General features: G+C 42.2%; 1 protein-coding gene across 1 annotated transcript; it reads right to left on the reverse strand.

The window, feature by feature from the left end:
- Positions 1 to 13757: 13757 nt before the first annotated feature.
- On the reverse strand, positions 13758 to 16135 carry LOC121802178 (transcription factor MYB11-like). The gene is made up of 3 exons (XM_042201770.1): positions 15838 to 16135; positions 15605 to 15734; positions 13758 to 14891 (listed from the first exon to the last, which is right to left on the reverse strand). The coding sequence occupies exons 1-3, from the start codon at positions 15968 to 15970 to the stop codon at positions 14018 to 14020; spliced, it is 1137 nt and encodes a 378-aa protein (XP_042057704.1). The 5' UTR covers positions 15971 to 16135; the 3' UTR covers positions 13758 to 14017.
- Positions 16136 to 16436: the final 301 nt, after the last annotated feature.

The raw sequence follows: 16436 nt of genomic DNA on the forward strand, positions 1-16436 counted from the left end.
CGAAGTGAACCGCTGTTGAATATTCAACTCTTGGCACCAATTCGTGAATGTTTTGTCAGTAAACTGAGTCCCATTATCTGAAATGAGGATATGGGGTATGCCAAATCGGCAAACTATGTTCTTCCAGACAAAATCTAATGCCTTTGAGCTTGTTATCGTAGCTAATGGTTCAGCCTCCACCCACTTTGTGAAGTAATCCACGGCAACGATCAAGAATTTCATTTGCCGGGGAGCTTGTGGTAGTGGTCCTACTATGTCTATGCCCCATTGCATAAAAGGCCAAGGGCTTTGCATAGCACATAGATCAGTCTGCGGCGTCCTTGGGATATTTGCATGGATTTGGCATTTCGTACATTTCTTAACTAGCTGTACTGCTTCTTGTACCAAAGTTGGCCAATAATATCCCCATCTCAGAACTTTTTTAGCTAATGCTCTAGCTCCGATGTGGCTACCGCAAGATCCTTCATGAACTTCTCTAAGGATGTAATCCGTCTCTTCTGGTCCTACACATCGCAATAACGGTTGAAGGTAGGACTTTCTATATAGGACTCCTTCATGAAGTTCATACCGACGTGCTCGGCATGTGATTTTCCTTGCTTCTCTCTTATCCTCGGGAAGTTGTCCTTGATCTAGATACTTTAATATTGGCGTCATCCAGTTTGGTGAACTAGTTACTAAGTGTACTTCAGCTTCATCAATGCTTCTGTGCGGTAATTCCTCCACCTTTGAGCTCGGATATGAGGCCAACTTACTTAAAGTATCTGCTCGACTATTTCCCGCTCTGGGAATGTGGATTATCCGAAAATAAGAGAAATTTCGGCTAATACTTTGCGCTTTGTCCAAGTATTTTTTCATCCTTTCACCACGGGCTTCACTTGTACCCAGCATGTGATTCACTATGACTTGTGAATCACAATGAATTTTGAGAGATTTGACAAGTAGACGTTGCGCTAACTGAAGTCCGGCAAGAAGGGCTTCGTATTCGGCTTCGTTATTAGTGGTTGAGAATAAGAACCGAAGTGAATAAGTTACTTCGTGTCCGTCGGGAGCGATAAGTAGAATACCAGCTCCACTTCCTGTCTTATTCGAAGCTCCATCTACGAATCCAATCCAACAGTCCGGCGGCTCTACTTCGGGTTTCTGGGGCTGTGTTAGTTCATCATTGGTAGGATTTTTCTGTTCGGCAATAGTAGGGATTGCCTGATCGAACTTTGCCTCTACAAGAAAATCTGCCAAGGCTTGTCCCTTGATGGCTTTCCGAGGTAGATATTCTATTGAATGTTCTCCCAACTCTATGGCCCACTTGGCAATTCTGCCTGATGCTTCTGGCTTAGTCAAAACTTGCCGAAGTGGAAGATCGGTTAAGACGCATACTTTGTGAGCATAGAAATATGGCCGCAGTCTCCTTGCTGCATTTACTAATGCCAGAGCAATTTTTTCCAGAGGTTGATACCTTGTTTCGGGACCTCTTAATGCTCGGCTTGTAAAGTAGATAGGACGCTGTTTTAGGCCTTCTTCTCGTACAAGCACCGCGCTAATGGTTTGATCTGATGCTGCTAAATATAAGAATATCACTTCGGCATCTGTTGGAGCAGAGAGAATAGGAAGTTCGGTTAAATAACTTTTGAGTTCGTCAAAAGCCTTTTTCTGTTCGGCTCCCCACTCAAACTTTGGTGCCTTCTTCAAAACATTGAAGAACGGCATTTGCTTTTCGGCTGCTTGGGAAAGGAATCTATTCAGTGCGGCTAGACATCCAGTTAGCCTTTGCACATCATGTATGGACTTCGGCATTGCCATGTTCTGAACAACTTGAACCTTTAGGGGATTTGCCTTGAGTCCTTCCTTTGAAACCCAACAACCCAGAAATTTTCCCGAATCTACCAAAAAGGTACATTTTTGGGGATTGAGTTTGAGGTTGGCTTTTTTGAGCACGTCGAGAGTGGATTTGAGATTGTTTTCGTACTCCGAAGTGCTTCTGCTTTTAACAACTATGTCGTCAACATATACTTCAACCTCTTTTCCGATCAGGTGCCGAAATAGCTTATCTACCATCCTTTGATATGTGGCTCCGGCATTCTTTAAACCAAATGGCATCTTTTTATAAGCAAAAATACCGAAGTCAGTAATGAAAGCCGTTTTTGAAGCATCATTCTCATCCATTAAAACTTGGTGGTATCCTTTATACAAATCAAGAAAACAGAAAATTTCGAAGCCTATCAGAGCTTCTACTTTTTTATCTATGTTGGGAAGGGGGTAGCAATCTTTAGGACAGTGCTTATTTAGATCCGTAAAATCTATGCACATCCGCCATCCTCCTTCTTTTTTCTTGATCATCACAGGATTGGCCACCCAAGAAGGATATTTTACTTCAAATAATACATCCGCTTTCAGTAATTGGCGGACTTCGTCATGGATGACTTGATTTCTTTCTGCCGCAAAGAGTCTTTGCTTCTGTTTTATAGGCCGGACTGAAGGATCAATATTTAACCGATGTGTAATTACCTCGGGAGACACTCCAGTCATGTCCAACGGAGACCACGCAAAGACATCTTTGTACTCTTTGAGGAGCTGGATGGTCTTTTCCCGGAGTAGAGGTGTTCCCGCGAAACCGATCTTGACCGTTCTGGATGGATCATCTTCGTATAACTGAACTTTCATCGAGTTCGGCTCCGGTGTGACTTCGTTCATTTCGTCTGCCTCTGACTCCGGCTGCTGTGATTGCTATGCTTGATGGTGCCGATCTGATTGTTCGGCACTTTTAAGCGCAATCTGCAAACATTCTTTTGCTCTCTTTTGATCACCTCGGATGACTGCTATCCCTCCTTTAGTGGGGATCTTGATTGTGAGGTGATAAGTAGAGCAAATGGCCCGAACTGTGTTGAGCCAGTCTCTTCCCAGTATAATGTTATACGGGGATCGAGCTTTTACCACAAAAAACTCGATCACCGTACTGGAGCTAGTAGGCGCTCTTCCTACCGTAATCGGAAGGCTGATAATACCTTCAGGGCGGGTGTCCTCCTGGGCGAAACTTTTCAGAGGAAGTGGGGCCGGACTGAGCCGAGCTGGATCCACTTCCAGTTTATCAAAACATTCTTTAAAAAGAATGCTAACCGACGCTCCTGTATCCACAAACACTCTGTGGATCAGTTTGTTTGCCACTCCAGCTTGAATGACAATAGCGTCTTGATGAGGAGAAATGGCCGGGACGGGATCTGCATCTGAAAATGTAATTACTTCCTCCTTCTTCAGCCTTTTATGTGTTGGCTCCTCTCGATTGAAGCCCCTGCGCTCTGATTTTAGAGACGATTTAGTCTTCCCTGCTGGGAGAGCGTCAATAGTCTGGATCACTCCATCATATTGCGGCTCGTCATCGTCTTCGGGATCCTGTTGCCTTTTAGGATCCTGAGGAGCGCAGTTCGCACTTCTCTGTTTCTTATTCTTTTTCGGCGGCTTGCTTTGGTATTTTTTTAACGTCCCTGCTTTCACAAGAACATCAATATCTGCTGCCAAATTTCGACACTCCTCGGTATCGTGACCGTGGTCTTGATGGAAGGAGCAATATTTATCCTGACTTCGGCGCGTGGCCGATTTCGTCATCGGCTTTGGTTTTTCGAACACATCAGAATGCAGTTCGAAAATTTCCGCTCTCGACTTGTTCAATGGTACGAACTGAGCGGGTGGTTTCTCAGGATTGAGACGTGGTCCCAATCTGTCTTGTACCGGTGCCCTTTGAATTCTTTCAAAAGGAGTTCGGCGAGGATGTCCCTGATCGCTATGATCGGGCTTCCTCTTGTCTCCTCTGGAAGAGCTGTCTAAAGACCGTTTTCGACGGTCTGCCTCATCAGCACGAGAAAACTGGTCCGCAATGTCCCACATCTCTTGAGCTGTTTGCGGACTGCATTCAACGAGCTTTCTGTAGAGAGCTCCTGGCAGAATTCCATTTTGGAATGCCGAAATGACAAGTAGATCATTGAGATCATCTACTTGTAGGAATTCCTTGTGGAATCTTGTCATGAAGTCGCTAATCTTTTCATCGCGACCTTGACGTATAGAAAGCAGCTGAGCCGAAGTGATTCGGGTTTCAGCTTTCTGGAAGAACCTCCTATGAAAAGCATCCATTAGATCTCTGTAAGATCTAATGCTGCCTTGAGGGAGGCTATCAAACCACCTTCTTGCGTTCCCGATGAGCAGCTCGGGAAACAGCTTACACATATGAACCTCATTGAGACCTTGGTTCGCCATATTATACTGATAGCGTCCCAGGAAATCATGAGGATCCACTAACCCGTCATAAGTCACTGACGGAGTTCGGTAATTCTGTGGCAACGGAGTTCTGGTGATATCATCCGAAAATGGAGTCTTCAGCGCTCCATACATAGCGAATCCGACATCTCTACGGTATGGTGGAGATGGAGTTCTCCTGTGATTTCGGTAACAAGGAGGAGAAGGAACATATCGGTGGTGAGGATTCTTTCTCCTGGAAGATACGACACTACTGCGGTAGTGACTTTCATGTCTGGAGGGGGAGGGAGAATCCGCCGTTTTCTTCTCCGGCTTCTGGCTCTTTTGCAGGAATGTTAAGAACTCATCCTGCTTCTCAGCCAAGAACAACTTGACAGCCTCATTCAAATCGAGCTGCTGGGGAGGCTCGGTGCGATGACTTTTTGAGTGGTTTGTTCTTTCACCGTGAGAACTGGAGGCAGATTTCTCCCGAGGCTGTTTTCCAGACCTACGGGCTGGACTAGCTTCCTCACGTTCATCACGGACGGAAGTATGGGTATTATGTGATCTGGTACGCATTTTTTGGTGGAAGAGGATCAAAAACTCGCTTTTATCACAGTTTTGGTTTTCTGTGTTCCCACAGACGGCGCCAGTGATGATTTAGCGAATTTTTGATGGGAATAAATGCAAGTAATAAATGAAGATCACAACACTGAAAATTACGTGGTTCGATTTACTGAGGTAAATCTACGTCCACGGGAAGAATAGAGGGCAAATTTGTATTGCTTGATCTAGCTTACAGATTACAATACTGATTCGCTATATGAGATTCAGGATCTAGAGAACTTAACCTTGGTCTATCTGATCTAAGTTTTATTTATACATTCGAACTAAGATCGTGGTTTGCAGCCCTGGTAGGGGGGTTGATAACTGCTTAATACCACTAAATAGATCGTGGGTGTAATGGAGGTCGTGGAGATCCTGCATGGGTCCACTATCTCCTTGTTCGGTCGAATACTGAGACCGAACTGCTGAACTTTGCCGATCAGCTTTTGCCGATCTGAGAGTTGAGCTCGATTGGTCGGCTTTTACCGAGCTATAGGCTGTGACCGAACTCTTTGGTTGTGCCGAACTGATACTACCGAGCTATAGGCTGTGACCGAACTCTTTGGTTGTGCCGAACTGATACTCTTTCTTGGGTTTTGGGCTGATGGGCCGTCACTGCTATTGGGCTCGCAATTATTGTTTAGTTGTTTAGTTCGTATCCCATCATTGTCTAGCTTTTTCATTGTAACCAATAATTGTTGAAATGATCCAGAATGATAAGAAATACTAGTACTTGTTATTAATCACGAACTTAGAAATCGGTTCGTAAAAAGCATGGCCTTTTGTCCGTCAAATCTCCTTCTACGCGATTTCTATGTGTTGGAAAGACAAAAAAACATAAAGAGACGTCCTCATTTATTGGAGTTGAGTTCCAAAACAGTGTAGAGTTCCCAAATGTGTAGTTCCAATCTCATTTATTGGGGTTCTTGAAGGGTCTCATTTATCCCTATAAATATTAGGATAATGAGCAAATGTAAATAACACAAGACAATAATAATACAAACTTTTTCATCCCCTTATTCGGTTCTTCATGGTATCAGAGCAGGAGAGATTCTGGCTCAGAAATCTTTCATCATAGCCTAACCAATTCTCGACCAAGAAACCAAATCAAACACAATACCAATCCTTACCCTTATACACAAATATGTCAGACTCAGAGGAGGAGAAACCTAGAACCGAGTCCAGATTAAGAACGACCAGGAATGTTACCGTGGCGTTCAAACTGAACGGGAAGAACTACCCGTTGTGGTCACGACTAATGAAAGTCGCGATAGGGAGAAGAAGGGGATACTCCCATATCACCGACGAACCACCCGAACCAGATAGCAAGGGATACCGCGAGTGGGAGGAGACTGATCTCGTGGTTTTCTCATGGATAGTCGACAATATCGAAACTGATATTCTCGCTGATTTTGCCCATCATCAGACGTCCAAGGCATTGTGGGACAACTTACAGGTCACCTACGAGAGCAAGGCTGACCCGTACCTCGTATATGACCTGGAAGACAAGGTAATCTCAATTAGACAGGGAGATATGGATATCGAAACATATTACCGTCGAATCCACGGTTTGTGGGTGAGTATCGACAGAACCCAAAAATCGCCAATAACGTGCTGTGATAAAGGAGTTAGGCAGTTCCGACAATTCTCAAGCGAGAAAAGACTAATCAAATTTCTCACCGGATTAAATGAGGAATTCGACGGGATTCGGCGTGACATACTCAAGCTGGAGCCGTACCCCTCAGTCGAAGAGGCCTACGGGATTGTGAAGAGGGAGGCGGCTCGACGGAAGATCATGCCACCGGCGTCCCCTTCGCTCACCGGAGACCTCTCTAGCGCGGGAAGCGCCGATGCATCATCGGGGGAGATAGGTTACGGATTTGGAGCGCAAAGAGACCGACCAACCAACCGGAACGGACCACGACCGCCACCTGCCGGAGGAGCCAGCCACCAGACCGGAGCAAAACAGGACAAGAGCAAGCTTTGGTGCTCCCACTGTGGGAAAAACAAACACACAAGGGAGAGTTGCTTTCTACGGGTGGGATACCCGGAATGGTGGGACGAGAGGCAGAGAGCACGGGCCCAGACGAAGTTCGCCGCCGCCAACATCGCGGAAATGGAACAGAGGCAGAACACCCCAATTGCTCAGCGAGATGGAGCAATTAGCGACGGGAACAAACGAAATAACACCCATCTTCTCGGAATCAATGCTGGAGGAGGCGGCGAACACAACGGCGGCGGCGGAGGCGGTGGAATTCGGGTCGGAAATTTTGTGGAAAGAACTAGAGCAGGGGAGGCGACGAATTGGGGAGGCGACGGGATTAATGGAGGTAAAGGGTTTGGTCACCCACCAAACCCTTCTAATTTGATGCATTTTCATTTTAGTCCTCCATGTTTACCCAAATTAAGTCAGACACCCCAGTCTAGAAATAAGCCACCTAACTTGTTGAAATATGATAAGTCCCCCACGAAAATTGATAATATCAAATCAGCCCTAGAAAATGATACAATGAGGATCAGAAATCGTTTTGCACCTCTGATAAATATTTCCGCTGCATTTAATGTGCAAAATGGTGATAGAATAAATAGGAAGGGTTGGATTTTTGATTGTGGTGCTACAGATACTATGACTCCGGAGAGAGCTGATTTTATTGATTTTGGGGAAATTACTGAAACTTTTATTCGGACTGCAAATGGGGAACTAATTACAGTGGCCGGGACTGGAACTATTGAGATTTCACCAAATCTTCGATTGTCAAACTGCTTATTTGTTCCAAGTTTATCCCAGAGATTGATGTCTGTAAGTCATGTGACAAGAGAGTTGAACTGTACACTCCTAATGCATCCGAGTTTTTGCATTTTGCAGGATATTCGGACGAGGAAGATCGTTGGGCGTGGCACTGAGAACCAAGGACTCTACTACGTGGATGGGGTAGCTCAACATGGTAGTGCGATGCTGGCTCACGGATCCACGAAAGAAGAGGCTTGGTTGTGGCACAGAAGACTAGGACATCCTTCCCCTGGTTATTTTAAGCTTTTGTTTCTTGATTTTGCACTTCCTACAACTTTTTCTTGTGAGACATGTGTTTTGGCCAAGAGCCACAGACAATCTTTCAAACCCTCAGATACTCGTATGAAATTTATGTTTGATCTAGTGCATGCTGATGTTTGGGGTCCTGCACCTGTTATTGGGGGGAATGGTTACAAATATTTTGTTGCCTTTATTGATGATTGCACTAGGATGACGTGGATTTATTTTTTAAAACACAAATCTGAGGTGACCGATAAATTTATCCTTTTCTTCAATATGATTCAAACTCAGTTCCAAACCACCATAAAAATCCTTCGGTCAGATAATGGTAGGGAATTTGTTAACAACACTATGTCTGAATTTTTTAGAAAGAAAGGTCTTATTCACCAAACATCATGTGCTTATACACCAGAACAAAACGGGGTGGCTGAGAGAAAAAACCGTACCCTCCTAGAAGTTACTCGTGCCCTTATGATTGAATCTAAAGTTCCAACCTTTCTTTGGCCTGAAGCTATAGCAACCTCCGTCTACCTTATCAACAGATTGCCAACAAAAATCCTAAACAAAAAAACTCCCCTTGATGTTCTCTCCACCCAAGCCAAAATACCCGAATCCCTTAGCATGACACCAAAAGTCTTTGGATGTACAGTTTATGTCCACATTCCTAAACACGAGAGAACCAAATTCTCCCCTTGTGCAACCAAATGCGTCTTTGTTGGGTATGGGGTAAACCAGAAAGGGTACAGATGCTTTGATCCGTCCACTAAGAAAATTGTCACTACCATAAACTGCAATTTCCTGGAAACTGAGTTCTTCTACCCACACCACCTTAGCAGTCAGGGGGAGAAAAATCCTAAAATTGATCATGGGGACTCTCTAAGTTGGTTTGTGCTATCTCCAAATCCTTCTATTGAGGATCAAACAGAGGCAGTTGTCACTACCGCCGAGCACGCCCCTCCACAAGAGTCTCCTCGTCCATTGCCTCCCGATCCTCCTCCAAGAATATCCAAGGTAAATCCCGAATCTGAGACTGAGGAGATTATTACAGTTGTTACTAACAATGCAGAAGATGTGGATAACACTGTGGATAGTGACACTGGGAGATACATTCTTCCGCCTAGGAGCACTCGAGGCATTCCCCCGAAAAGGTACTCTCCCGAGAAGATTGGTGCAAAGAGCAGATATGGAGTGGCAAACTTTGTACAGGGAAATCTGACTAAAATGGCTCGAGCTTTTGAAGCGGCACTCTATGAGGAAGAGGAAATCCCACAGACTGCAGAAGAGGCAATGAAGCATAAACATTGGAGGGAAGCCATGTTCACTGAAATGAAAGCGTTGATGAAGAATAATACCTGGGTGAAGGGAGAGCTACCAAAAGGAGTCAAAGCAGTGGGGTGTAGATGGGTGTTTACTATCAAACGGAGACCAGATGGTTCAGTCGAAAGATATAAGGCACGACTTGTAGCAAAGGGATACACTCAGACATACGGAGTTGATTATGTTGAGACTTTTTCGCCAGTAGCAAAGATCAACACAGTCAGGGTACTATTCTCGATCGCAGCTAACAAAGATTGGCCACTCCACCAGTTTGACGTGACGAATGCCTTTCTGCATGGGGAACTACCTAAACCAATCTTCATGGTCCCCCCTCCGGGATTTGGAAATGAATTTCAGCCTGGAGAAGTATGCAAGCTCCAGAAGACATTGTACGGACTTAAGCAATCCCCAAGGGTCTGGTTCAGTCGATTCACTGAAGTAATGAAGAAGTATGATTACCAGCAGAGCAACTCAGATCACACGTTGTTCATAAAAAAGAAGAATGGGAAAATCACGTGTCTTATCGTCTATGTGGACGACATGATCATCACCGGAGACGATGAAGAAGAGATCGGTGAATTGAGGAAGAACTTGTTCAAAGAATTTGAGATGAAGGATCTGGGTCGTCTCAAGTATTTTCTAGGAATTGAAGTTCTGAGATCAGAAAAGGGAATCTTCATCAATCAGAGAAAGTACATCCTCGATCTGTTAGCAGAAGTGGGAATGGTAGACTGTAGGCCAGCAGACACCCCAATGATACAGAATCACGGATTACAGATAGTGGAAGGAGCAACGCTCACAGACAGGGGGAGATATCAAAGGCTGGTAGGTAAGCTCATTTACCTCTCTCATACTAGGCCCGACATAGCATATGCTGTGGGAGTTGTAAGTCAGTTCATGCACTCACCACAAGAAGATCATTGGGAAGCAGCTCTCCGAATTGTACGATATTTGAAAGGTACTGCGGAACATGGGGTGTTGTTTGAGAAACATGGACACTTGGAAATCAGTGGCTTCACTGATGCAGATTGGGCAGGGAACCCAAATGACCGAAAGTCCACGGCAGGGTACTTTACGCTAGTTGGAGGAAATCTTGTTACTTGGAGGAGTAAGAAGCAAAAGGTAGTTGCACTCTCAAGCGCGGAAGCTGAGTTCCGTGGAATCAAAAGTGGCCTCACCGAGATATTGTGGCTAAGGAAGCTCATGACAGAGCTTGATCTGTATGTACCAAAACCATGTAGACTGTTCTGCGACAACAAAGCTGCGATTAGCATCTCTGAGAATCCAGTTCAGCATGATAGAACTAAGCACGTGGAAGTTGACAGACACTTCATCAAGGAGAAAATTGAAGCCCGGATTGTCGAGTTTCCATATGTGAAGTCAGAAGATCAGTTGGCAGACATTTTAACCAAGGCGGTGAATTCCAAATCATTCAAGGAAGTATTGAGCAAGTTAAGTATCGGAAACCCCGTTACTTAACTTGAGGGGGAGTGTTGGAAAGACAAAAAAACATAAAGAGACGTCCTCATTTATTGGAGTTGAGTTCCAAAACAGTGTAGAGTTCCCAAATGTGTAGTTCCAATCTCATTTATTGGGGTTCTTGAAGGGTCTCATTTATCCCTATAAATATTAGGATAATGAGCAAATGTAAATAACACAAGACAATAATAATACAAACTTTTTCATCCCCTTATTCGGTTCTTCACTATGTGAAATGAGGCAGAGGGTTTACGGAGGGAGAGGAAGAAACTGGAGAAAAATGAGGCATAATATCCCAATTATATTTTCATTATTTTTCTTGAATAATTTAGTTGGGTCCCTGTGGGCACACCCGAACTCCACATTAGTATGATATTGTCCACTTTGGGTAGAGGGTTTACGGATTAGTATGATATTGTCCACTTTGGGTAGAGGGTTTACGGAGGGAGAGGAAGAAACTGGAGTAGAGGGTTTACGGAGGGAGAGGAAGAAACTGGAGAAAAATGAGGCATAATATCCCAATTATATTTTCATTATTTTTCTTGAATAATTTAGTTGGGTCCCTGCGGGGCACACCCGAACTCCACATTAGTATGATATTGTCCACTTTGGGTAGAGGGTTTACGGAGGGAGAGTAAGAAACTGGAGAAAAATGAGGCATAATATCCCAATTATATTTTCATTATTTTTCTTGAATAATTTAGTTGGGTCCATGTGGGGCACACCCGAACTCCACATTAGTATGATATTGTCCACTTTGGGTAGAGCCCTCACGGTTTTACTCTTGGGGTACTGCCCAAAAGGCCTCATACTAATGGAGTTGGGGTAGTCCATTTATATGCGTGCAACTCTTTTCCATTCTCCGATGTGGGATATGGTTTGCTTCACCACAATCATCCCATCAAACCAAGACCACCAGACCAAGACCACGTACATGTCTGTGCCCCCATGTTACAGGTCACCCCTGGTCTTGGTCGAGTTCACACACCACATCGGAGAACTTGCAAGCGCAACCCACCGAACCCCGAGCCACACAGGCCCAGTCCCTGAACCAGGGCTCTGATACCACTGTTGGATCCAGGTGGTGCACACCCGAACTCCACGTTAGTATGATACATAAACCTTACAAACCAGCACAAATAGCATAGCTACTACTCCACAACTGAACAACTCCAAACAACAGCAATGTTCAAGAAGTGAAAAAATTTTCTTTGTGCAAGACATTTGTCGTCTTTACTGTGTTGAATTGTGAATTCTATTCAACCGTTGGTGGCCGGAGGAGGAGGGGTTGCAACGGTGGTGTGTCAAATGCGGGCAGACTGTTTGGAGAAATGCCTCGACGAGACTTATCTCTCGGATATTTTCTACTACTAATATTTTTTGTTTAATTTTAATATTCAAATAATGTCGTTTTGATGTATTATTGACTTTTTACATCGACATCAATTTTGACACGCGAGTTTTAACTTTGCCGTAATCTTCAATCGTGAAAAATGGACTGCAAAGTCAAAATTTATGATTTTTGGGAGTAACGTTTAATTGAGTAGGAAATAACTGCACTGATTTTTTAGACCATTTGCAATTTTCATTATAAAATAATGATCCACGTTCGTTTGATATTATCAGTCTCATTTTACTATTTTATTTCATTCTCTATCAGAGTCTCATTAAGCTTTAATTATTAAAAGTTGTAAGCAAATTACACATTTTATTTAACTCATTTCATTAAAAAATTAGTAGTACAGAGTACTATATAAAAATGTAAGTCACATTCTAAAAAAAATTCAATTCACATTTCGTGAAAAACACGGAAACACTTAGTTGGACCAAAGGAGTATTTGTTATGGTGCATTATCTTATACACTATTGGGACCATTAATCTAGTTTAATTTCTTCTAGCATGTAATGTTTCTAACATAGCTAGCTAGCATATGGAATATGTTTGAATTATTCTTTGCTACTATACAAAAAAGAGGGAGAGGTGAAAGGTACATATAGTTATGGCGGAAGTTATTAATGTAAAGGGGGACCGAAGCCATTGCCATAACCATTACTCTTATTATTCCCTCGAAAGCTTTGAACTTCATTAGTTTTAACTTTTAATTCAAACGATATGCTTTAGGTCCATAAATGTTATGGCTAACGGTAAGATATACTGTGATAAAATAAAAACTTAAAATCATGTATGTATTAATGTATAAAAATCTATATAATAAGTAAGCATAGTTCGTATTTAAAGATTCCTTATTACGACAAAAGAAAAGTATTGTTGCATGATTTGCATATTTAAGGATTTAAAGAATCATTATGTACTAATTTGTGTTTGCCACTTTGAACACTAAGCAACGATTATGTGGAGTCCATATCATTTTTTTAATATTTCCTTATTATATCTGAGATATTATGATTGTGGTCATCAAATAAAAATATTATTCCTTTTTATTTTAAAGGGAAAAAAAGATTTTAGCATAAATTACACGACAAGGATGTTCATGATATATAAAGTGCATTATCTATAATTTTTTGGCAGTTTTTTGTCGGTAAAATCAGCCGTCATTTTACATTTGATTCAGCTGTCTTATTCTTTTATTCAGCAGTTGTGATAAAACTGAATAAATAATCAAAAGTAACCTTTATTTATTATTACATATACATATCTTTGGAGATTATATAAATCTTAATTCAAGTGTTTTCTGATAAACTATTATTTCAATTGTGTGGAGGATTGGAAAATACACATAAATATAAGTCTCACGATTAAGTGGATGTATGAAAGAGCCGTTACGTTTAAATAAATGCTCTCTTTTTCAGCGATGTGATCAATCATAAATGAAGAAATGCATTTGTGGCTAAATTTGAACTACGCTTCATCTTTTTATTCCATATTTAGTAAACCAATTTTATATTGCCATATAAAAACATCCCTTCTAAACTTTTAATTCCTAATACGAGGTACGTAGCAATTGATGGGATAACTACCACTAGTTAACAAGTTATAATAATTTAGCCAAAGAAAATAATAAAGTATTACCAAAATTTACGGAAAAAATCTCCTTCAGCGTGAAGAGGTAAATCCACAAGACCCATCGATCTACAAACTCACTATCCACAAGTCAAATGTAGGATAACAACTTAACAAGTTTACAAATGATATTTAGTAGAAACACAACAACGATATTAGATGATCAATACAACTTTAAATAGTGAAAATAAAAATTTGAAAACAACATTCACTTCATAAATTAATAACCGATGATTTAGCTGTCCAAGGTTGATATCCTTCAATCTTTACGAACAGACTAAACTACAAATCACAATTTATGGCCATTCACTTTACTACAAAAGTTATAAGTAGCATAAAGTTTACGACAACAACCATGAACACATCACATCATCCAACAATTCGTTGTTTGGGTCACATTTCTCACTACAGTCATCCCATAACCACGAAAATGTACTTTCATAAATTTCTGATGACATCCATTCCGATAGATCTCCTCGGCCCGAGCCCATTTCTCTCAGCCCATTCCCAGGCTCAGACTCGTAAGTATCACACTTCAACGAGTTTTCTAGGCTGAGCCCGAACTCTTCGCCCCATGATGGAGGCCCGGACTCGCAAGTATCACGTCCATCACACATCGATGAGTTCTGCAGACCTGGCCCGAACTCTTCAGCCTGTGATGGAGGCCCAGGATCATAGGTATCTAGGCCTGGCCCGAACTCCTTGGCCCGTGATAGAGGCTCGGGCTCGTAGATATCACGCGCATCACACATCGATGAGTTCTCTAGGCCCAGCCCGAATTCTTCGGCCCTTGATATATCCACACCCCCGATTTCCGAGCCCCAAAGCCCGCTCAAATCCTCCATAATATCATCCATGTCGCAGACTCCCGGTCCCGGCATGGAGTCGCCGCCGCTCTCTCTCTCCTCCGCGATGATTCTGCCAATTTTCTCTCTCTCCGGAGTGGGAGTCGCCGGCATAACAACGGCGGCGCTTGCAGCTCCGGCGGTGTCTTCTTGAATGCCCGTGCGTTTGCGGCCGCCTCTCCGGTTACCGCTCTTGGTCTTCTTGCGGCCACCACCGCCGGCCTTCGGCGGCAGCGGCGGCGACGGTGGTGGGATGAAGTTGGGATTGGGGCGGCGGAAACCGTGGAATTTTCTGCTTAAATGGGAATTCCAATAGTTTTTTATTTCATTGTCTGTTCTACCAGGTAAATGCGCGGCGATTAGAGACCACCTACAAAATTTCAGCCGCCGATTATTAATTAATCAAGTTGATTAAATGAGTTAATTATGATTAGTTATAGCTTTTCAAGTCAACTTTATCTTGTTTTCATTTAATTAACAAGTTAATGTCCCCTAAAAAATATCAACCTAATTTCATGCTGATAGTTTATTAACCGTTCTATTCTCTATAGTAAATTAAAATAATTGAATAAATTCGAACCGGTCAATTGACTCAATTTCTATCCAAGCAACATCTTGTATTAAAAAAGTCGTGTCAGAATATACCATAACAAGGTAAATACATGTCACTTTATTCAGAACCAGTATGGTCAGGGACACGTTGTGGAAATAATTAAAAAAAATTATTTATCGGCAATAAATAGCCGCAAGGGTCATGAGTGAGTGTAGGTCATATTTATTGAGGTTATAATGGACTAGTGAATTGCTACATTTTCTAGATTATGCCCACTTTTAATTTCATTTGGAATTTTGTGGCTTGATTTTATTCAATTATACATGATATATAGAAATGATTTTATTTTTATCAAAAAAATAAAAAAGAAAACTTCATCCGATAACAATATAACATAGTACTTATAACACTACTTTACAGTTGATTGGACTCATTCCTATCAATTCACAATTTATAATCATAATTACGAATATTGCTTTTAAAAATATACTTTTAGTTTTGCATTATTGAAATAGGAAAAAGTAAGGAACCTGTTTCCCTTTGATGCATGGAGATTGAAGATGATTTCTTCTTCTTCAGCAGATATATTTCCTCTCTTCACATCAGACCTCAAATAATTGATCCATCTCAGCCTGCAACTCTTTCCACATCTAAGCAACCCTAAAAAAATTCCCACAAAAATAATTGTTAAATACAAGAACAATTATATATAAGTAAGCTACATTTCATTCAAACACGCATTACCAAAAAAAAAACAATGTACCTGCATTTTTGGGCAATGATCTCCAAGAACCTTCACCATTTTCCTCAATGTATTTTCTAAGTTTCTCATCTTCTTCAGCAGTCCATCTCCCTCTCTTCAACCCCACTTTCTCACAGCACGGCGCTCTTCCCATCTCTCTCTCTCTCTCACTAGACAACAAAAATTAATTAAAGTGTTTTTTGGTTGCAATATTTATAGACAATATTAATTTTTCCAATAAATAATTCTTTTTATTTAGGACATGCTACAGTAAAAAAAAATACGTGCATTACTCTCGTGCTTTCATTGGTTGTGGGAGTTTAACTATAACTGCACACACACTTACGCGAAGGTGCTAATTTATTTGGGCTATAATGAAATGCGGGGGCAGAAATGGAAATACACTATTTGTGGTGGCGGAATTCTCCACGTAGGCTAGGGAGGAGTAGAATTGTCGTGGCGCCTCCACCGTCACGCGCCTCGTGACGGGGCGTCGATCCGCCACGTTGGCAGCCTTTCCGCCGTCGCCGTCACGGCCCCACCTCTCTCTTTACTCCGGCGGTCGACCATGTCGGAATAATTACCGTTGCTCTCGAATTAAATTAGTGATGTGTGTATTA

The sequence above is a fragment of the Salvia splendens genome, chromosome 5 (assembly GCF_004379255.2).
Source record: "Salvia splendens isolate huo1 chromosome 5, SspV2, whole genome shotgun sequence".
NCBI lineage: Eukaryota > Viridiplantae > Streptophyta > Magnoliopsida > Lamiales > Lamiaceae > Salvia > Salvia splendens.